This window comes from Paralichthys olivaceus, chromosome 18, assembly GCF_024713975.1.
Source record: "Paralichthys olivaceus isolate ysfri-2021 chromosome 18, ASM2471397v2, whole genome shotgun sequence".
Lineage (NCBI taxonomy): Eukaryota > Metazoa > Chordata > Actinopteri > Pleuronectiformes > Paralichthyidae > Paralichthys > Paralichthys olivaceus.
Genome location: NC_091110.1, coordinates 2,842,554 through 2,862,683, shown reverse-complemented (window position 1 = coordinate 2,862,683; position 20,130 = coordinate 2,842,554). Strand labels below are relative to the sequence as shown.

General features: G+C 40.3%; 5 protein-coding genes across 5 annotated transcripts; all 5 read left to right on the top strand.

Annotated features, from left to right (window-relative positions):
* The first annotated feature begins 522 nt into the window (after positions 1-522).
* Positions 523-4,275, top strand: LOC109626512 (peptidyl-prolyl cis-trans isomerase-like). The gene is made up of 5 exons (XM_020082531.2): positions 523-699; positions 1,825-1,855; positions 3,066-3,154; positions 3,237-3,409; positions 3,503-4,275. The coding sequence occupies exons 1-5, from the start codon at positions 631-633 to the stop codon at positions 3,636-3,638; spliced, it is 498 nt and encodes a 165-aa protein (XP_019938090.2). The 5' UTR covers positions 523-630; the 3' UTR covers positions 3,639-4,275.
* Positions 4,276-4,855: 580 nt separating this feature from the next.
* LOC138405361 (peptidyl-prolyl cis-trans isomerase-like) lies at positions 4,856-7,592 on the top strand. The gene is made up of 5 exons (XM_069513152.1): positions 4,856-5,013; positions 5,714-5,744; positions 6,567-6,655; positions 6,928-7,100; positions 7,193-7,592. The coding sequence occupies exons 1-5, from the start codon at positions 4,945-4,947 to the stop codon at positions 7,326-7,328; spliced, it is 498 nt and encodes a 165-aa protein (XP_069369253.1). The 5' UTR covers positions 4,856-4,944; the 3' UTR covers positions 7,329-7,592.
* A 564-nt stretch (positions 7,593-8,156) lies between these two features.
* Positions 8,157-11,033, top strand: LOC138405359 (peptidyl-prolyl cis-trans isomerase-like). The gene is made up of 5 exons (XM_069513150.1): positions 8,157-8,314; positions 9,013-9,043; positions 9,866-9,954; positions 10,227-10,399; positions 10,492-11,033. The coding sequence occupies exons 1-5, from the start codon at positions 8,246-8,248 to the stop codon at positions 10,625-10,627; spliced, it is 498 nt and encodes a 165-aa protein (XP_069369251.1). The 5' UTR covers positions 8,157-8,245; the 3' UTR covers positions 10,628-11,033.
* Positions 11,034-11,563: 530 nt separating this feature from the next.
* Positions 11,564-16,122, top strand: LOC138405360 (peptidyl-prolyl cis-trans isomerase-like). The gene is made up of 6 exons (XM_069513151.1): positions 11,564-11,710; positions 12,714-12,744; positions 13,326-13,414; positions 13,687-13,859; positions 13,947-14,133; positions 15,898-16,122. Exons 1-5 carry the CDS (start codon positions 11,642-11,644, stop codon positions 14,080-14,082), a joined length of 498 nt encoding a protein of 165 aa, XP_069369252.1. The 5' UTR covers positions 11,564-11,641; the 3' UTR covers positions 14,083-14,133; positions 15,898-16,122.
* Positions 16,123-16,700: 578 nt separating this feature from the next.
* LOC138405362 (peptidyl-prolyl cis-trans isomerase-like) lies at positions 16,701-19,681 on the top strand. The gene is made up of 5 exons (XM_069513153.1): positions 16,701-17,045; positions 18,049-18,079; positions 18,661-18,749; positions 19,022-19,194; positions 19,282-19,681. Exons 1-5 carry the CDS (start codon positions 16,977-16,979, stop codon positions 19,415-19,417), a joined length of 498 nt encoding a protein of 165 aa, XP_069369254.1. The 5' UTR covers positions 16,701-16,976; the 3' UTR covers positions 19,418-19,681.
* The last annotated feature ends 449 nt before the right edge of the window (positions 19,682-20,130 follow it).

Sequence of the window (20,130 nt, the reverse complement as noted above, 5' to 3'; positions counted from 1 at the left end):
ATATGCTTTTGCAATGTTTAAGGTACACAATTACACAACTATTATTATTATTTATTTATTCTCATTCATATTCTCATTTCTCTCAATTATACATTTCTACCTTATGAATTCTAATTTATAATTTTGGAGGCTGATCATTTGCCTGTATGAATTTCATTTGGGAAAAATCAAGTATAAATATACAGAAAAAGGAAAGTGATATATTAGATGAACTGTAAGTATCATAAAGTAAAAGTTCAGATTCTGCAGAAAACTGATTTCTGTCAATAACATATCATCAGGGGATCATTAATGATGGATCCATGTGTAGTTGTGAGCATGTCTCCACTCACTGTGGTGCATTTAGACCGATACTTCAGACAATCACCTCCACCGAAGTGTCATTGTGCTGCGTTCGCAAATAGAAACCCATCTCCCTGTCGGACCAATCAACGCACACCTCCGGTCAGTGTTCATTCCTATTGGTCCACTTCTGCGCCGTTGAGCAGGGCGCGGGCTGTGATTGGCTGTCGGCAGCATTGACATCAGCGTGTTGTCAGAGCCTCATAAACAGATCCAGTGCGTCCGACGGCTTGATCCAGTCATCTGCGGCTTTTTCACTAAAACCAGCACAGAGGCGCGTTTGTAAATATGGGAAACCCCAGAGTTTTCTTTGACATCGCCGTGGATGGCTCTAACATCGGCAGGATCACAATGGAGGTGAGAGAAATCCCTCATTAACTCTTCACAGTCAGTCTCGGCTGTGCGCAATTCAGGGTTTAAATTCGGCTTGAGCGTCTGCTCGATTTGGACCGAAGCAGAGACAGATGTTCTCTTATGGGCAGATGGGTTCATGTATTTTAACAGGCCTCAATCTTTTGTTCTCAGGTTATGTCAGTCTGCAGAAACACAGACAAGATCAAGTGAATCAGGCACATAGCCAACAAAACAGTCCTGCTCCAACGGGAACGCCCATCATCATCTTCTTCACCACCACCATCATCATCCTCACCACCATCATCATCACCACCATCATCATCATCGTCATCATCATGACATTTGTTTAGGTCAGACTAGGACTCAAGCGATGCAGCCTGTCTTCTATATGAGCACAGTTAGATATGAAATAATTAGTAGTTTCATCAATGAATCAATGGATAGAAACTCAATCTGCCACTATTATGATCATTTTAAATACATATTTTAAATAAAAATGCCAAATGATCTGTTATCAGCTATTTAAAATGTGATGATATCCTGCTGCATATATATATATATATATATATAATTATTTAATATCTAACTGTGCTCATATGGCAGAATATGTATATATATATATATACATACACCAAAAACACACATATATTCATTAATCAATATATGTGTACTGATTCCCAGAGGGGGAATTTAACTAATTATGAAGTCTATCAAATTTAAATAAGAATAGAAATAAAAATAGAAACTATGCTAGAGCACTTACACTATAAGCAATAAACAAACATCATCTATAGTTGAAGAAAAGCTGGATATATATATTACATATTAATGTAATATGCTGTAACAGAATACTTACAGATTGGTGTATAAAATACTGAAGCATTTGCATGTAATAGAAATGTAATGTAGTTAAGGCAGCTGATTTGTGTGCCTCACGTATGACGCTGGGCTTACTGTTGTCAGCTGTGATAAAAATGCCTCTTGGCGCATGTTGTTGTTGCTGCTGTCACATTTGAGGCTTATTGTCTTCTTCATCCTTTGCAAAAATTTTCAGAGTATCTCACTGTTCCTCTTGTCTGTGTGTACTATGTGTCAAGCACTCATGTAAAAAATCCCTGTGTCTTGCAGCTCCGGGCTGATGTGGTCCCAAAGACGGCAGGTGGGTGAGACAGAGAAAATCCGAGTTACTGCACACAGCATCAGGCTCAGACGTCTTCTCGACAACACACATTTGCATTTGGCTGAAAAAACAATGCCTCCCAGTTTAGCTGAGCATTTATTCTTCATTTGGAGTTTAAGGCAAACGATGGCTGACGCAGTGATAGAAAGAATCTGAATATAGTCAAATGTGAGGGTAAAACATTGACACAAGCAGACATGCAACTGAGTGGTACCACTGCTGTGAGTGATAATAACATTAAGAAGGAAGAAAAAGATGTCTGCAAGTGGTTAAACTGCAAGAAAACCTGCACAATGCTTTATTGAGTCCCTGTGATTCTGCCCCACATAGGCTAATGTTAGTCAGATGGCCTCATTTATTCTCAGTGGTTGCTAAAGAAGAAGATTGCCTCCATGGAAATGAGGTTAGGGTTTTGATTCTTTATTTAGTTTATCTGAGATTTCTGTAATTTACTCTTAACAGTTTTTTTAATGAGTGATTTTAACTTGACCTTTGTGTGGAGCGTTTTCCGGTTTTGATGTAACTGTATGCACACAGTAGCTTGTAGAGCTGTGCAAGTGTGAAGTCTTGTGAACATTCTCATTAAGCTCATTAACACAGCTTTTAAAACAGTTTTGGTTCTTTCACATTTGTGTATTTTGTCTTTTTGCCTGTGCTTTTCTCACACTTATTTGTGTGCTGTTTGTTATTGCTATCACATACAATAACACTCAAGCATTTTTTTTTAAGAATTTCAACATTAATCATTACTCATTCAATCTTGAATATTTGATTTTATGGTCTCATTTTTAATACAATTTCCAACTCCCTGTGATCATTTTCTGTTTTTCCCACAATTTATTTTAGTTCGAAAGATCATTAATTTGTTAATAGTAACACTTTTGACTTACAAAATCCAAACTCTGATTAACTGCAATGAAATGTTTCTGCTTCCTGTCTCAGCTGCAAGGAGAAAAGGAAATAGGAGACAACACCAGTAGCAGCACTCTGCTGAGCAGGCAAAATACAATGAGAAAGATCAGCTGTTCACCTTCGGAAATATGTGAAGTTTATTCAAGAGAAAATAAATAATTCAAGAGAACTACCCTGGGTGGTTTGAGTTTGCTCTGAAGCTCTGTATAATGCTGTTATGCATTCATTTTGTGTAGATATAAGTTTACCCAAGAATTGACAGAATCTTTTCTTCCAGAGAATTTCCGTGCTTTGTGCACTGGAGAGAAAGGTTTTGGCTACAAGGGCTCCACGTTTCACCGTGTCATCCCTAAATTCATGTGCCAGGTACAGTTAAGGGATCAATGCTGTTTTTTCATTTTTCACAAATCACACATTTATGACCGCTGCTGTCAACTTTGTCTTACAGGGAGGAGACTTCACCAACCACAATGGAACTGGAGGCAAATCCATCTATGGAGAGAAGTTTGCTGATGAGAACTTTCAGTTGAAACACGCAGGCATAGGGACACTGTCCATGGCTAATGCTGGACCCAACACCAATGGGTCCCAGTTCTTTATCTGCACAGCTTCAACTGACTGGTGAGCTCCACTGTGACACGTGCACACCTGCATTGAGATGAAAACAAGAAGTTTGGCTGGTTTTGCATACTAATCGTCTCCTCTCGTCCTCAGGCTGAACGGGAAGCATGTGGTGTTTGGCAACGTTGTGGAGGGAATGGATGTTGTCAAGGCAATGGAGAAGCATGGCACAAAGAGCGGTACTCCGAAAGCCAAGGTTGTCATTGCCGACTGTGGTGAATTAAATTAGTCCAACTCACTCAGTTCCTTCATGTCAGTCTGCTCTCCTGTCAGATTTCTCCTTATCATCCACATCCCAGTTACTCTTTGAGATGGTGCATATCTATAATATCAGTAGAAGAAGAAACAGTCGAAAAATGTTTGTCCAATATTCATATTTTGTACATTTCAGTCTGTCCTTAAAGCTCCAGTGTGTAAGATTAAGGTTAAAGGGAACTATTGGCAGTAATTTAATGTAGAACGATTCTCATGATGTTTTCACTAGTTCATTTCATCTAAATTGTATGAATTGTAGTTTTCTTTACACCAGAAAAGGCCCTTTATATTTAAATACTTTATATTTACATCGAGGGGGTCCTCTCTATGGAGGACGCCATGTTTTTTTACATTAGTCCAGACTGGACAAACTAAACACCTTTTCAGTTTTTATGACAATTAAAGGCTACCACAGTTTCTTTTTCATGTTTGGAAGGAGAGGGTGAGGTGAGGGGTGTTCAGCTGCAATATGCAAGCTTCAACACTAGATATCACAAAATTCTACACACTGAACCTTAAAGGACCACATTTGTTAACAAGAGCTCACTTAGATTGACGATGATAATGGATGATGATGAAGATGATGGTATAAATAAAGTAATTTCACTTTGTGTGTCCTCTCATTCAGTTTCAAACATCTGTTAGAAAACTCCAGCTGTGTGTATTTGTGTACTTTCTCTTAATGTATGTATTAAGCTGTAAGGGACGTTTTTGCCACAACAAGAGAATTGGATTAAAGCCTAAGAATATTTATCAAGTGCTGTAATAACATGGTGTAACTTTTTGATTGTTGTAAAACACTAGAGGTGAGTATAGGCATTAACTTAATAGGTAGAAGTGTGTGAGTGTATGTTCATATCTTCATATGTTCATATCTTCATATGTTCATATGCTCAAATGTTCATATGTTCATGTGCTCCAGACCCTGATCTCCTTTGGGCTTCATCCTCTTTGACCTCATGACCTTTCCTTCCAGGTTAAGGAATAGAGTTGAGGACAGAAGATTATTTTTCAGCTTTTCCACTGCAGCCTTTTCTCTCTGGCCACAGCTCCGCCCTTGCGAGCTGTCCTAAAACAGGTTCGACCAATCAACCCACACCTCAACTCACATGTTCATTACAATTGGTCCAATTTTGAGCCTTTGAGGAGGACGGGGGCTGTGATTGGCTGTTGTCAGCTCTTATGTCAGCTGCTTAGAGCCAGTGAGTCTGACAAGTTGACAGGATTCACTTCTAGTTTAACTTTTACATTATAACCAACACAGAGGCAGGTTTGTGAAAATGGGAGATCCCAGAGTTTTCTTTGACATCACCATTGGTGGCGCTCCTGCTGGCAGGATTGTAATGCAGGTAAGATTAATCAATCACTGACTATTCATATTTAATTTTGACTATGCACAATTTAAAGTTGGATTATATACAAACAGGCTGTAGGTGTGACTGACATGTTCTCAGGTGCAGCTTTAACATTAAAAGCAGGTTTATACACAGATACCAGCAAATGTTTCCTTTTTATTGGGGCCTGAGGACAGAATGGTATGATTACCCATAAGGACCTAGTTGGTCCCTTAATGCTTTTTGTCTTTCTTCTCATTTTCAGTCCTGAACATACTTGAAAAGTCACAAAAAGTGTCTTGTAAAAATGCTCTGATTGAATAAGTCTCATGCATGGGTGTGGTGTCATGGTTTGATTACTCTGATAATTTTAAAGACAAAGCAACTTTTCAGTTTTTCTTCAATGCAGTTCCGTGGCATGGAATTTCAGTACTGATGAAACAGGAAGTAGCTTATAACTAGCGTGTGCTTTGTCAAGTCTGTGCCAAACTACACATGTCTCAGAAGACATCTACATGACAATATTCAGTCTCAGTCACGGCACCACCTAGTGGCTACGTTAAATGACGGATGTTAAACTTTAACATCACTTTCCTAGCAGGTTGATCACATTCACTTCAAAGCTTTAGTTTGCAGAGTATCTCACTCTTCCTCTTGACTGTGTGTATTATGTGTCAAACTGTTCACTCGTGTAAGAAATCCCTGTGTCTTGCAGTTGCGGGCAGATGTGGTCCCAAAGACGGCAGGTGGGTGAGACAGAGAAAAACCTTCAGAGTTACTGCACACAGCATCAGGCTCATGCTTGTTGTACACACCCAAATACTTGTGTTTGAGTGAAGAAACAGTGCGTCTCCATTCAGCTGGTTTTATTCCTCGTATGGGTTGAGACTGTGGCGGTCGCATCGATTAAAAAAACCTGAATATCCCGTCCCAGAGTCAATTGTGAGGGTCAAACATTGACACAAGGAGACATGCAAGTGAGTGCTACCACTGCTGTGAGTGATAATAACAACAAGAAGGAAGAGAAAGCTGCTGGCAAGTGGTTAAAACCTGCACAATACTTAACTGAGTCCTTGTGATACTGTTCATAGACCAATGTTAGTCACATGGCCTCATTTATTCTCAGTGGGTGCAAATAACAAATATTTGCCTCTGTGGAAATGAGGTTGTCAGTCATTCCCTTCAGATTTTACTTTACAAAATGTTTTACTTTACAGGTTTTGATGTAATTATGACTTAATACATATAGTAGTTTGTGTTTTCTGCTTTTAGGAGCTGCACAAGTGTTGAAAAGACTGTAAACCTTCTCGATCTGCCTCCATGTCTTTCCAGAGCCTTGTTTTGTTTTAAAGATCACTAACATTGACACTAACACTTTTGAAAAGTCAACCAAACTCAGATTTACTGTGTTGTATCTGACAACAAAATGTGTCTGCTTCCTGTTTTTCCCAAATGTCCTACAAGGAGAACAAGGAAATAGGAAAAATCTCCAGTTACAATGTTTTTATTTTGTGCTTGTTTTAGTTGGTATAAGTTTTCTTGAGGATTGACAGAATCTTTACTTACAGAAAGTTTCCGTGCTTTGTGCACTGGAGAGAAAGGTTTTGGCTACAAGGGCTCCACGTTTCACCGTATCATCCCTGGATTCATGTGCCAGGTACAGTTTAGATTTAAGCTCAAGTTGAACCTTAATCATGATGGCTGCTACCACATGTATTAACAATAATAATAATACATTTTATTTATAGGTACCTTTCAGAGCACTCAAGGTCACCTTGCAAGGCAGAGATACCAACACATCAATAAACAATGTTTCAAAAACAGGAATAAAATGAACAGTGAATAAAACATTTAGATCGATCAAATGGAAGACAGTCAAACTGAATATTCCAGAGACACCACATGTGCTGACTCAACTTGGTTTTACAGGGAGGAGACTTTACCAACCACAATGGAACTGGAGGCAAATCCATCTATGGAGAGAAGTTTCCTGATGAGAACTTTCAGTTGAAACATATCAGCCCAGGAACACTGTCGATGGCTAATGCTGGACCCAACACCAACGGGTCCCAGTTCTTCATCTGCACATCTTCAACTTCATGGTGAGCTCCACTGTGACTTGTGCACACCTGCATTGAGATGAAAACAAACAATTTGTTGGTCTCAAATATTCATCGTCTCCTCTCGTCCTCAGGCTGGACGGGAAGCATGTGGTGTTTGGCAACGTTGTGGAGGGAATGGATGTTGTCAAGGCAATGGAGAAGCATGGCTCAGAAAGCGGTGCAACTAAAGCCAAGGTTGTCATTGCCGACTGTGGTGAATTAAATTAGTCCAACTCACTCAGTTCCTTCATGTCAGTCTGCTCTCCTGTCAGATTTATCCTTATCATCCACATCCCAGGTAATCTTTGAGATGGTGCATATCTACAGTATCAGTAGAAGAAGAAACAGTCTAAAAATGTTTGTCCAATATTCATATGTTGTACATTCCAGTCTGTCCTTAAGGACCACATTTGTTAACAAGCTCTCACTTAGATTGATGATGATAATGGATGATGATAAAGATGATGGTATAAATAAAGTAATTTCACTTTGTGTGTCCTCTCATTCAGTTTCAAACATCTGTTAGAAAACTCCAGCTATGTGTATTTGTGTATTTTCTCTTAATGTATGTATTAAGCTGTAAGGGACGTTTTTGCCACAACAAGAGAATTGGATTAAAGCCTAAGAATATTTATCAAGTGCTGTAATAACATGGTGTAACTTTTTGATTGTTGTAAAACACTAGAGGTGAGTATAGGCATTATCTTAATAGGTAGAAGTGTGTGAGTGTATGTTCATATCTTCATATGTTCATATCTTCATATGTTCATATGTTCATGTGCTCCAGACCCTGATCTCCTTTGGGCTTCATCCTCTTTGACCTCATGACCTTTCCTTCCAGGTTAAGGAATAGTGTTGAGGACAGAAGATTATTTTTCAGCTTTTCCACTGCAGCATTTTCTCTCTGGCCACAGCTCCGCCCTTGCGAGCTGTCCTGAAACAGGTTCGACCAATCAACCCACACCTCAACTCACATGTACATTACAATTGGTCCAATTTTGAGCCTTTGAGGAGGACGGGGGCTGTGATTGGCTGTTGTCAGCTCTTATGTCAGCTGCTTAGAACCAGTGAGTCTGACAAGTTGACAGGATTCACTTCTAGTTTAACTTTTACATTATAAGCAACACAGAGGCAGGTTTGTGAAAATGGCAAATCCCAGAGTTTTCTTTGACATCACCATTGATGGCGCTCCTGCTGGCAGGATTGTAATGCAGGTAAGATAAATCAATCACTGACTATTCATATTTAATTTTGACTATGCACAATTTAAAGTTGGTTTATATACAAACAGGCTGTAGGTGTGACTGACATGTTCTCAGGTGCAGCTTTAACATTAAAAGCAGGTTCATACACAGATACCAGCAAATGTTTCCTTTTTATTGGGGCCTGAGGACAGAATGGTATGATTACCCATAAGGACCTAGTTGGTCCCTTAATGCTTTTTGTCTTTCTTCTCATTTTCAGTCCTGAACATACTTGAAAAGTCACAAAATGTGTCTTGTAAAAATGCTCTGATTGAATAAGTCTCATGCATGGGTGTGGCGTCATGGTTTGAATACTCTGATCATTTTAAAGACAAAGCAACTTTTCAGTTTTTCTTCAATGCAGTTCCGTGGCATGGAATTTCAGTACTGATGAAACAGGAAGTAGCTTATAACTAGCGTGTGCTTTGTCAAGTCTGTGCCAAACTACACGTCTCAGAAGACATCTACATGACAATATTCAGTCTCAGTCACGGCACCACCTAGTGGCTACGTTAAATGACGGATGTTAAACTTTAACATCGCTTTCCTAGCAGGTCGATCACGTTCACTTCAAAACTTTAGTTTGCAGAGTATCTCACTGTTCCTCTTGACTGTGTGTATTATGTGTCAAACTGTTCACTCGTGTAAGAAATCCCTGTGTCTTGCAGCTGCAGGCAGATGTGGTCCCAAAGACGGCAGGTGGGTGAGACAGAGAAAAACCTTCAGAGTTACTGCACACAGCATCAGGCTCATGCTTGTTGTACACACCCAAATACTTGTGTTTGAGTGAAGAAACAGTGTGTCTCCATTCAGCTGGTTTTATTCCTCGTATGGGTTGAGACTGTGGCGGTCGCATCGATTAAAAAAACCTGAATATCCCGTCCCATAGTCAAATGTGAGGGTCAAACATTGACACAAGGAGACATGCAAGTGAGTGCTACCACTGCTGTGAGTGATAATAACAACAAGAAGGAAGAGAAAGCTGTTGGCAAGTGGTTAAAACCTGCACAATACTTAACTGAGTCCTTGTGATACTGTTCATAGACCAATGTTAGTCACATGGCCTCATTTATTCTCAGTCGGTGCAAAGAACAAATATTTGCCTCTGTGGAAATGAGGTTGTCAGTCATTCCCTTCAGATTTTACTTTACAAAATGTTTTACTTTACAGGTTTTGATGTAATTATGACTTAATACATATAGTAGTTTGTGTTTTCTGCTTTTAGGAGCTGCACAAGTGTTGAAAAGACTGTAAACCTTCTCGATCTGCTTCTATGTCTTTCCAGAGCCTTGTTTTGTTTTAAAGATCATTAACATTGACACTAACACTTTTGAAAAAACAACCAAACTCAGATTTACTGTGTTGTATCTGACAACAAAATGTGTCTGCTTCCTGTTTTTCCCAAATGTCCTACAAGGAGAACAAGGAAATAGGAAAAATCTCCAGTTACAATGTTTTTATTTTGTGCTTGTTTTAGTTGGTATAAGTTTTCTTGAGGATTGACAGAATCTTTACTTACAGAAAGTTTCCGTGCTTTGTGCACTGGAGAGAAAGGTTTTGGCTACAAGGGCTCCACGTTTCACCGTATCATCCCTGGATTCATGTGCCAGGTACAGTTTAGATTTAAGCTCAAGTTGAACCTTAATCATGACGGCTGCTACCACATGTATTAATAATAATAATAATACATTTTATTTATAGGTGCCTTTCAGAGCACTCAAGGTCACCTTGCAAGGCAGAGATACAAACACATTAATAAACAATGTTTCAAAAACAGGAATAAAATGAACATTGAATAAAACATTTAGTTCGATCAAATGGAAGACAATCAAACTGAATATTCCAGAGACACCACATGTGCTGATTCAACTTTGTTTTACAGGGAGGAGACTTTACCCACCACAATGGAACTGGAGGCAAATCCATCTATGGAGAGAAGTTTCCTGATGAGAACTTTCAGTTGAAACACATCAGCTCAGGAACACTGTCGATGGCTAATGCTGGACCCAACACCAACGGGTCCCAGTTCTTCATCTGCACTAGTAAAACTTCATGGTGAGCTCCACTGTTACTTGTGTACACCTGCATTGAGATGAAAACAAACAATTTGTTAGTCTCAAATATTCATCGTCTCCTCTCCTCCTCAGGCTGGACGGGAAGCATGTGGTGTTTGGCAAAGCTGTGGAGGGACTGGATGTTGTCTGGGCAATGGAGAAGCATGGCTCAGAAAGCGGTGCGACTAAAGCCAAGATTGTCATTGTCGACTGTGGTGAATTAAATTAGTCCAACTCACTCAGTTCCTTCATGTCAGTCTGCTCTCCTGTCAGATTTCTCCTTATCATCCACATCCCAGTTTCTCTTTGAGATGGTGCATATCTACAGTATCAGTAGAAGAAGAAACAGTCTAAAAATGTTTGTCCAATATTCATATGTTGTACATTCCAGTCTGTCCTTAAGGACCACATTTGTTAACAAGATCTCACTTAGATTGATGATGATAATGGATGATGATGAAGATGATGGTATAAATAAAGTAATTTCACTTTGTGTGTCCTCTCATTCAGTTTCAAACATCTGTTAGAAAACTCCAGCTGTGTGTATTTGTGTATTTTCTCTTTATGTATGTATTAAGCTGTAAGGGACGTTTTTGCCACAACAAGAGAATTGGATTAAAGCCTAAGAATATTTATCAAGTGCTGTAATAACATGGTGTAACTTTTTGATTGTTGTAAAACACTAGAGGTGAGTATAGGCATTAACTTAATAGGTAGAAGTGTGTGAGTGTGTATGTTCATATGTCTGTGATGAGGAATAAGCACATGGAGGAAAGAGAAGAATCATCCAACATCACTGATAATGAACAAGAGCAAATTATTCTCACTGTCTTATGATATTATGATTTGAGTAAAGCATATGTGTACTTTTTCCACCTCTGGTTAAAGTTGTTTTAAAAAAACCTGCTGTATAAGTGCAGATGAACTCTGAGCTTCCAGGTTAAGGAATAGTGTTGAGGACAGAAGATTATTTTTCAGCTTTTCCACTGCAGCCTTTTCTCTCTGGCCACAGCTCCGCCCTTACGAGCTGTCCTGAAACAGGTTCGACCAATCAACCCACACCTCAACTCACATGTTCATTACAATTGGTCCAATTTTGAGCCTTTGAGGAGGACCGGGGCTGCGATTGGCTGTTGTCAGCTCTTATGTCAGCTGCTTAGAACCAGTGAGTCTGACAAGTTGACAGGATTCACTTCTAGTTTAACTTTTACATTATAACCAACACAGAGGCAGGTTTGTGAAAATGGCAAATCCCAGAGTTTTCTTTGACATCACCATTGGTGGCGCTCCTGCTGGCAGGATTGTAATGCAGGTAAGATTAATCAATCACTGACTATTCATATTTAATTTTGACTATGCACAATTTAAAGTTGGATTATATACAAACAGGCTGTAGGTGTGACTGACATGTTCTCAGGTGCAGCTTTAACATTAAAAGCAGGTTTATACACAGATACCAGCAAATGTTTCCTTTTTATTGGGGCCTGAGGGCAGAATGGTATGATTACCCATAAGGACCTAGTTGGTCCCTTTTTGTCTTTCTTCTCATTTTCAGTCCTGAACATACTTGAAAAGTCACAAAAAGTGTCTTGTAAAAATGCTCTGATTGAATAAGACTCATGCATGGGTGTGGCGTCATGGTTTGATTACTCTGATAATTTTAAAGACAAAGCAACTTTTCAGTTTTTCTTCAATGCAGTTCCGTGGCATGGAATTTCAGTACTGATGAAACAGGAAGTAGCTTATAACTAGCGTGTGCTTTGTCAAGTCTGTGCCAAACTACACATGTCTCAGAAGACATCTACATGACAATATACAGTCTCAGTCACGGCACCACCTAGTGGCTACGTTAAATGACGGATGTTAAACTTTAACATGGCTTTCCTAGCAGGTCGATCACATTCACTTCACACAATGAAAATCGATATATGAATAGAAACTACAGCTCTTCATCAACAAGATAAGCAATAAACATACAGCATCTAATGAAAGTCAGCTAAGTATATGACATATAAAAGTAAAGTACATCAACAGAATACTTATAAATGGTGCATAGTATAATGAGCATTTATCTGTAATACTGATATCGGTCAGGCAGCTGTTATTCATGTATGAAGCTGGGCTTAGTGTGGTCAACTGGAATAAAAAAGCCTCTTTGCCCATGTTGTTGTTGCCTTTGTCACATTTGAGGCTTCAGGTATTCTGGGCCTGTCCTTTACAAAGCTTTAGTTTGCAGAGTATCTCACTGTTCCTCTTGACTGTGTGTATTATGTGTCAAACTGTTCACTCGTGTAAAAAATCCCTGTGTCTTGCAGTTGCGGGCAGATGAGGTCCCAAAGACGGCAGGTGGGTGAGATAGAGAAAAACCTTCAGAGTTACTGCACACAGCATCAGGCTCATGCTTGTTGTACACACCCAAATACTTGTGTTTGAGTGAAGAAACAGTGCGTCTCCATTCAGCTGGTTTTATTCCTCGTATGGGTTGAGACTGTGGCTGTCGCATCGATTAAAAAAACCGGAATATCCCGTCCCAGAGTCAAATGTGAGGGTCAAACATTGACACAAGGAGACATGCAAGTGAGTGCTACCACTGCTGTGAGTGATAATAACAACAAGAAGGAAGAGAAAGCGAGTGGCAACTGGTTAAAACCTGACTGTAAACCTTCTCGATCTGCCTCCATGTCTTTCCAGAGCCTTGTTTTGTTTTAAAGATCACTAACATCGACACTAACACTTTTGAAAAAACAACCAAACTCAGATTTACTGTGTTGTATCTGACAACAAAATGTGTCTGCTTCCTGTTTTTCCCAAATGTCCTACAAGGAGAACAAGGAAATAGGAAAAATCTCCAGTTACAATGTTTTTATTTTGTGCTTGTTTTAGTTGGTATAAGTTTTCTTGAGGACTGACAGAATCTTTACTTACAGAAAATTTCCGTGCTTTGTGCACTGGAGAGAAAGGTTTTGGCTACAAGGGCTCCACGTTTCACCGTATCATCCCTAGATTCATGTGCCAGGTACAGTTTAGATTTAAGCTCAAGTTGAACCTTAATCATGACGGCTGCTACCACATGTATTAATAATAATAATAATACATTTTATTTATAGGTACCTTTCAGAGCACTCAAGGTCACCTTGCAAGGCAGAGATACAAACACATTAATAAACAATGTTTCAAAAACAGGAATAAAATGAACAGTGAATAAAACATTTAGTTCGATCAAATGGAAGACAATCAAACTGAATATGCCAGAGACACCACATGTGCTGATTCAACTTTGTTTTACAGGGAGGAGACTTTACCAAACACAATGGAACTGGAGGCAAATCCATCTATGGAGAGAAGTTTCCTGATGAGAACTTTCAGTTGAAACATATCAGCTCAGGAACACTGTCCATGGCTAATGCTGGACCCAACACCAACGGGTCCCAGTTCTTCATCTGCACTGCTAAAACTGAATGGTGAGCTCCACTGTGACTTGTGCACACCTGCACTGAGATGAAAACAAACAATTTGTTGGTCTCAAATATTCATCGTCTCCTCCTCAGGCTGGACGGGAAGCATGTGGTGTTTGGCAACGTTGTGGAGGGAATGGATGTTGTCAAGGCAATGGAGAAGCATGACTCAGAAAGCGGTGCAACTAAAGCCAAGGTTGTCATTGCCGACTGTGGTGAATTAAATTAGTCCAACTCACTCAGTTCCTTCATGTCAGTCTGCTCTCCTGTCAGATTTATCAGAATCAGAATCAGAATCAGAATTCTTTTATTTGCCAGGTATGTTTGCACATACAGGAAATTGCCTTGGTGTAATTGGTGCACTACTTATGTACATAAAACAACAATGTAGAAAAACAACAATATATAAGAAATGGTATAAAATAAAATAGAATAAAATAAAATAAAATAAAGTAAAGTATATACATATATGCAGTAACAGAGTAGTAATAAATTATAAATTATGTGCAGGTGGTGGGGTGTGGTGGGGTAGAGTCAGTGCGGTGCAGAGTCAGTGTGATGCAGGGGGCTTGTTTGTGAGCCCCACTGCCACGGGGAAAAAACTGTTCAGATGGCGAGAGGTTTTAGTCCTGATGGCCCGAAACCTTTTTCCGGAGGGAAGTCTCTGGAACAGGTGGTGACCGGGATGTGAGGGATCAGCAATGATCTTGCCTGCTCTCCTACTGGTCCTGGAGTGGAACAGGTCTAGGAGGGCCGGCAGGTCACAGCCGATGACCTTCTCAGCTGACCTTATGATCCGCTGCAGTCTGCCCTTGTCCTTGGCAGTGGAGGCAGCGAACCAGACGGTGATTGATGAGGTGAGGATGGACTCAATGATGGCTGTGTAGAATTCAACCATCACTTTCTGCGGCATGTTGAATTTCCTCAGTTGCCGCAGGAAGAACATCCTCTGCTGGGCCTTCTTGGTGATGGAGGTGATGTTCTCCGCCCACCTCAAGTCCTGTGCAATGATGGTCCCCAGGAATCTGAAGGACTCCACTGTTTTAACTGGGGAGTTGCACAGGCTGAGGGGGGCAGTTTGGGCTGGGCTCCTCCTGAAGTCTGCCACCATCTCTACAGTTTTTAGAGCGTTCAGCTCCAGGTGGTTCTGGCTGCACCAGGAAGCCAGGCTGTTAACTTCCTCTCTGTAGGCGGCTTCGTCCCCATTGGTGATTAATCCGATGAGGGTCGTGTCGTCTGCAAACTTCAGGAGTTTGACAGAGGGATGGCTGGAGGTGCAGTTGTTGGTGTAGAGGGAGAACAGTAGAGGGGAGAGCACACAACCTTGTGGGGCTCCAGTGCTGATGGTCCGTGACTCAGAGACAAGCTTGCCCAGCCTCACGCGCTGCTTCCTGTCAGTCAGGAAGTTAGAGATCCACCTACAGGTGGGCTCAGGCACGCTCAGCTGTGTCAGCTTGTCACGGAGAAGAGCTGGGGCGATGGTGTTGAATGCGGAGCTGAAGTCCACAAACAGGATCCTGGCGTAGGTGCTGGGGGAGTCGAGGTGCTGGAGGATGAAGTGGAGTCCCATGTTGACTGCGTCGTCTACGGACCTGTTGGCTCTGTAGGCAAACTGCAGTGGGTCGAGGAGGTGGTTGGTTATTGTCTTGAGGTGGGTCAGCACGAGGCGCTCAAAGGTCTTCATTACTACAGAGGTCAGGGCGACAGGTCTGTAGTCATTAAGGCCTGTGATCCTCTGCTTCTTTGGAACGGGGATGATGGTGGATGTTTTGAGACAGGCGGGTACAGCACATTCAGCCAGTGAGGTGTTAAAGATGTCCGTGAACACTGGCGAAAGCTGGTCTGCACAGTGCCTCAGTGTGGAGGGGGAGACAGCGTCGGGTCCAGGTGCCTTGCGGGGGTTCAACTTCTTCAGAAGCTTGTTTACATCTCTCTCCTGAATAGAGAGAGGTGTGATGGGGGGGAGGGGGGTTGAGTCTTCGTCCAGGCTGGGGTGAAGAGGTGTAATAGCTGTGTATCCTTATCCTTGTAATAGCTGTGTATCCTTATCATCCACATCCCAGTTACTCTTTGAGATGGTGCATATCTACAGTATCAGTAGAAGAAGAAACAGTCTAAAAATGTTTGTCCAATATTCATATGTTGTACATTCCAGTCTGTCCTTAAGGACCACATTTGTTAACAAGATCTCACTTAGATTGATGATGATAATGGATGATGATGAAGATGATGGTATAAATAAAGTAATTTCACTTTGTGTGTCCTCTCATTCAGTTTCAAACATCTGTTAGAAAACTCCAGCTGTGTGTATCTGTGTATTTTCTCTTTATGTATGTATTAAGCTGTAAGGGACGTTTTTGCCACAACAAGAGAATTGGATTAAAGCCTAAGAATATTTATCAAGTGCTGTAATAACATGGTGTAACTTTTTGATTGTTGTAAAACACTAGAGGTGAGTATAGGCATTAACTTAATAGGTAGAAGTGTGTGAGTGTGTATGTTCATATGTCTGTGATGAGGAATAAGCACATGGAGGAAAGAGAAGAATCATCCAACATCACTGATAATGAACAAGAGCAAATTATTCTCACTGTCTTATGATACTCTTACTTTTATACTTTGAGCATTTCTCACAGCCTGTTATTGTTATACTTTTACTTGAGAGGTTGAATGAGTACTTAAACTTTTCCGAAAGTTACCTTTCACACAAGTATCTGTACTTCTATTTGAGTAAAGCATATGTGTACTTTTTCCACCTCTGGTTAAAGTCGTTTTAAAAAAACCTGCTGTATAAGTGCAGATGAACTCTGAGCTTCCAGGTTAAGGAATAGTGTTGAGGACAGAAGATTATTTTTCAGCTTTTCCACTGCAGCCTTTTCTCTCTGGCCACAGCTCCGCCCTTGCGAGCTGTCCTGAAACAGGTTCGACCAATCAACCCACACCTCAACTCACATGTTCATTACAATTGGTCCAATTTTGAGCCTTTGAGGAGGACGGGGGCTGCGATTGGCTGTTGTCAGCTCTTATGTCAGCTGCTTAGAGCCAGTGAGTCTGACAAGTTGACAGGATTCACTTCTAGTTTAACTTTTACATTATAAGCAACACAGAGGCAGGTTTGTAAAAATGGGAGATCCCAGAGTTTTCTTTGACATCACCATTGATGGCGCTCCTGCTGGCAGGATTGTAATGCAGGTAAGATTAATCAATCACTGACTATTCATATTTAATTTTGACTATGCACAATTTAAAGTTGGTTTATATACAAACAGGCTGTAGGTGTGACTGACATGTTCTCAGGTGCAGCTTTAACATTAAAAGCAGGTTTATACACAGATACCAGCAAATGTTTCCTTTTTATTGGGGCCTGAGGACAGAATGGTATGATTACCCATAAGGACCTAGTTGGTCCCTTTTTGTCTTTCTTCTCATTTTCAGTCCTGAACATACTTGAAAAGTCACAAATAGTGTCTTGTAAAAATTCTCTGAACGAATAAGTCTCATGCATGGGTGTGGCGTCATGGTTTGATTACTCTGATAATTTTAAAGACAAAGCAACTTTTCAGTTTTTCTTCAATGCAGTTCCGTGGCATGGAATTTCAGTACTGATGAAACAGGAAGTAGCTTATAACTAGCGTGTGCTTTGTCAAGTCTGTGCCAAACTACACATGTCTCAGAAGACATCTACATGACAATATACAGTCTCAGTCACGGCACCACCTAGTGGCTACGTTAAATGACGGATGTTAATCTTTAACATCGCTTTCCTAGCAGGTCGATCACATTCACTTCACACAATGAAAATCGATATATGAATAGAAACTACAGCTCTTCATTAACAAGATAAGCAATAAACATACAGCATCTAATGAAAGTCAGCTAAGTATATGACATATAAAAGTAAAGTACATCAACAGAATACTTACAAATGGTGCATAGTATAATGAGCATTTATCTGTAATACTGATATCGGTCAGGCAGCTGTTATTCATGTATGAAGCTGGGCTTAGTGTGGTCAACTGGAATAAAAAAGCCTCTTTGCCCATGTTGTTGTTGCCTTTGTCACATTTGAGGCTTCAGGTATTCTGGGCCTGTCCTTTACAAAGCTTTAGTTTGCAGAGTATCTCACTGTTCCTCTTGACTGTGTGTATTACGTGTCAAACTGTTCACTCGTGTAAAAAATCCCTGTGTCTTGCAGTTGCGGGCAGATGAGGTCCCAAAGACGGCAGGTGGGTGAGATAGAGAAAAACCTTCAGAGTTACTGCACACAGCATCAGGCTCATGCTTGTTGTACACACCCAAATACTTGTGTTTGAGTGAAGAAACAGTGCGTCTCCATTCAGCTGGTTTTATTCCTCGTATGGGTTGAGACTGTGGCTGTCGCATCGATTAAAAAAACCGGAATATCCCGTCCCATAGTCAAATGTGAGGGTCAAACATTGACACAAGGAGACATGCAAGTGAGTGCTACCACTGCTGTGAGTGATAATAACAACAAGAAGGAAGAGAAAGCTGTTGGCAAGTGGTTAAAACCTGACTGTAAACCTTCTCGATCTGCCTCCATGTCTTTCCAGAGCCTTGTTTTGTTTTAAAGATCACTAACATTGACACTAACACTTTTGCAAAAACAACCAAACTCAGATTTACTGTGTTGTATCTGACAACAAAATGTGTCTGCTTCCTGTTTTTCCCAAATGTCCTACAAGGAGAACAAGGAAATAGGAAAAATCTCCAGTTACAATGTTTTTATTTTGTGCTTGTTTTAGTTGGTATAAGTTTTCTTGAGGATTGACAGAATCTTTACTTACAGAAAATTTCCGTGCTTTGTGCACTGGAGAGAAAGGTTTTGGCTACAAGGGCTCCACATTTCACCGTATCATCCCTAGATTCATGTGCCAGGTACAGTTAAGATTTAAGCTCAAGTTGAACCTTAATCATGACGGCTGCTACCACATGTATTAATAATAATAATAATACATTTTATTTATAGGTGCCTTTCAGAGCACTCAAGGTCACCTTGCAAGGCAGAGATACAAACACATCAATAAACAATGTTTCAAAAACAGGAATAAAATGAACAGTGAATAAAACATTTAGTTCGATCAAATGGAAGACAGTCAAACTGAATATTCCAGAGACACCACATGTGCTGATTCAACTTGGTTTTCCAGGGAGGAGACTTTACCAACCACAATGGAACTGGAGGCAAATCCATCTATGGAGAGAAGTTTCCTGATGAGAACTTTCAGTTGAAACATACAGGCCCAGGAACACTGTCCATGGCTAATGCTGGACCCAACACCAACGGGTCCCAGTTCTTCATCTGCACTAGTAAAACTTCATGGTGAGCTTCACTGTGACTTGTGCACACCTGCATTGAGATGAAGACAAACAATTTGTTGGTCTCAAATATTCATCGTCTCCTCCTCAGGCTGGACGGGAAGCATGTGGTGTTTGTCAACATTGTGGAGGGAATGGATGTTGTCAGGGCAATGGAGAAGCATGGCTCAGAAAGCGGTGCAACTAAAGCCAAGATTGTCATTGTCGACTGTGGTGAATTAAATTAGTCCAACTCACTCAGTTCCTTCATGTCAGTCTGCTCTCCTGTCAGATTTCTCCTTATCATCCACATCCCAGTTAATCTTTGAGATGGTGCATATCTACAGTATCAGTAGAAGAAGAAACAGTCTAAAAATGTTTGTCCAATATTCATATGTTGTACATTCCAGTCTGTCCTTAAGGACCACATTTGTTAACAAGATCTCACTTAGATTGATGATGATAATGGATGATGGTGAAGATGATTGTATAAATAAAGTAATTTCACTTTGTGTGTCCTCTCATTCAGTTTCAAACATTTGTTAGAAAACTCCAGCTGTGTGTATTTGTGTATTTTCTCTTTATGTATGTATTAAGCTGTAAGGGAAGTTTTTGCCACAACAAGAGAATTGGATTAAAACCTAAGAATATTTATCAAGTGCTGTAATAACATGGTGTAACTTTTTGATTGTTGTAAAACACTAGAGGTGAGTATAGGCATTATCTTAATAGGTAGAAGTGTGTGAGTGTATGTTCATATCTTCATATGTTCATATCTTCATATGTTCATATGCTCAAATGTTCATATGTTCATGTGCTCCAGACCCTGATCTCCTTTGGGCTTCATCCTCTTTGACCTCATGACCTTTCCTTCCAGGTTAAGGAATAGTGTTGAGGACAGAAGATTATTTTTCAGCTTTTCCACTGCAGCCTTTTCTCTCTGGCCACAGCTCCGCCCTTA

Bases quoted from the DNA above. Each gene is read 5' to 3' on its own strand.
- LOC109626512 (XM_020082531.2), top strand. From the start codon at position 631: ATGGGAAACCCCAGAGTTTTCTTTGACATCGCCGTGGATGGCTCTAAC. The intron at 3,155-3,236 runs GTACAGTTAAGG...TTTGTCTTACAG, and splicing joins TCCCTAAATTCATGTGCCAG to GGAGGAGACTTCACCAACCA. The intron at 3,410-3,502 runs GTGAGCTCCACT...TCTCGTCCTCAG, and splicing joins TGCACAGCTTCAACTGACTG to GCTGAACGGGAAGCATGTGG.
- LOC138405359 (XM_069513150.1), top strand. From the start codon at position 8,246: ATGGCAAATCCCAGAGTTTTCTTTGACATCACCATTGATGGCGCTCCT. The intron at 8,315-9,012 runs GTAAGATAAATC...TGTGTCTTGCAG, and splicing joins CTGGCAGGATTGTAATGCAG to CTGCAGGCAGATGTGGTCCC. The intron at 9,955-10,226 runs GTACAGTTTAGA...TTTGTTTTACAG, and splicing joins TCCCTGGATTCATGTGCCAG to GGAGGAGACTTTACCCACCA.
- LOC138405362 (XM_069513153.1), top strand. From the start codon at position 16,977: ATGGGAGATCCCAGAGTTTTCTTTGACATCACCATTGATGGCGCTCCT. The intron at 17,046-18,048 runs GTAAGATTAATC...TGTGTCTTGCAG, and splicing joins CTGGCAGGATTGTAATGCAG to TTGCGGGCAGATGAGGTCCC. The intron at 18,750-19,021 runs GTACAGTTAAGA...TTGGTTTTCCAG, and splicing joins TCCCTAGATTCATGTGCCAG to GGAGGAGACTTTACCAACCA.
- LOC138405360 (XM_069513151.1), top strand. From the start codon at position 11,642: ATGGCAAATCCCAGAGTTTTCTTTGACATCACCATTGGTGGCGCTCCT. The intron at 13,415-13,686 runs GTACAGTTTAGA...TTTGTTTTACAG, and splicing joins TCCCTAGATTCATGTGCCAG to GGAGGAGACTTTACCAAACA. The intron at 13,860-13,946 runs GTGAGCTCCACT...TCTCCTCCTCAG, and splicing joins TGCACTGCTAAAACTGAATG to GCTGGACGGGAAGCATGTGG.
- LOC138405361 (XM_069513152.1), top strand. From the start codon at position 4,945: ATGGGAGATCCCAGAGTTTTCTTTGACATCACCATTGGTGGCGCTCCT. The intron at 5,014-5,713 runs GTAAGATTAATC...TGTGTCTTGCAG, and splicing joins CTGGCAGGATTGTAATGCAG to TTGCGGGCAGATGTGGTCCC. The intron at 6,656-6,927 runs GTACAGTTTAGA...TTGGTTTTACAG, and splicing joins TCCCTGGATTCATGTGCCAG to GGAGGAGACTTTACCAACCA.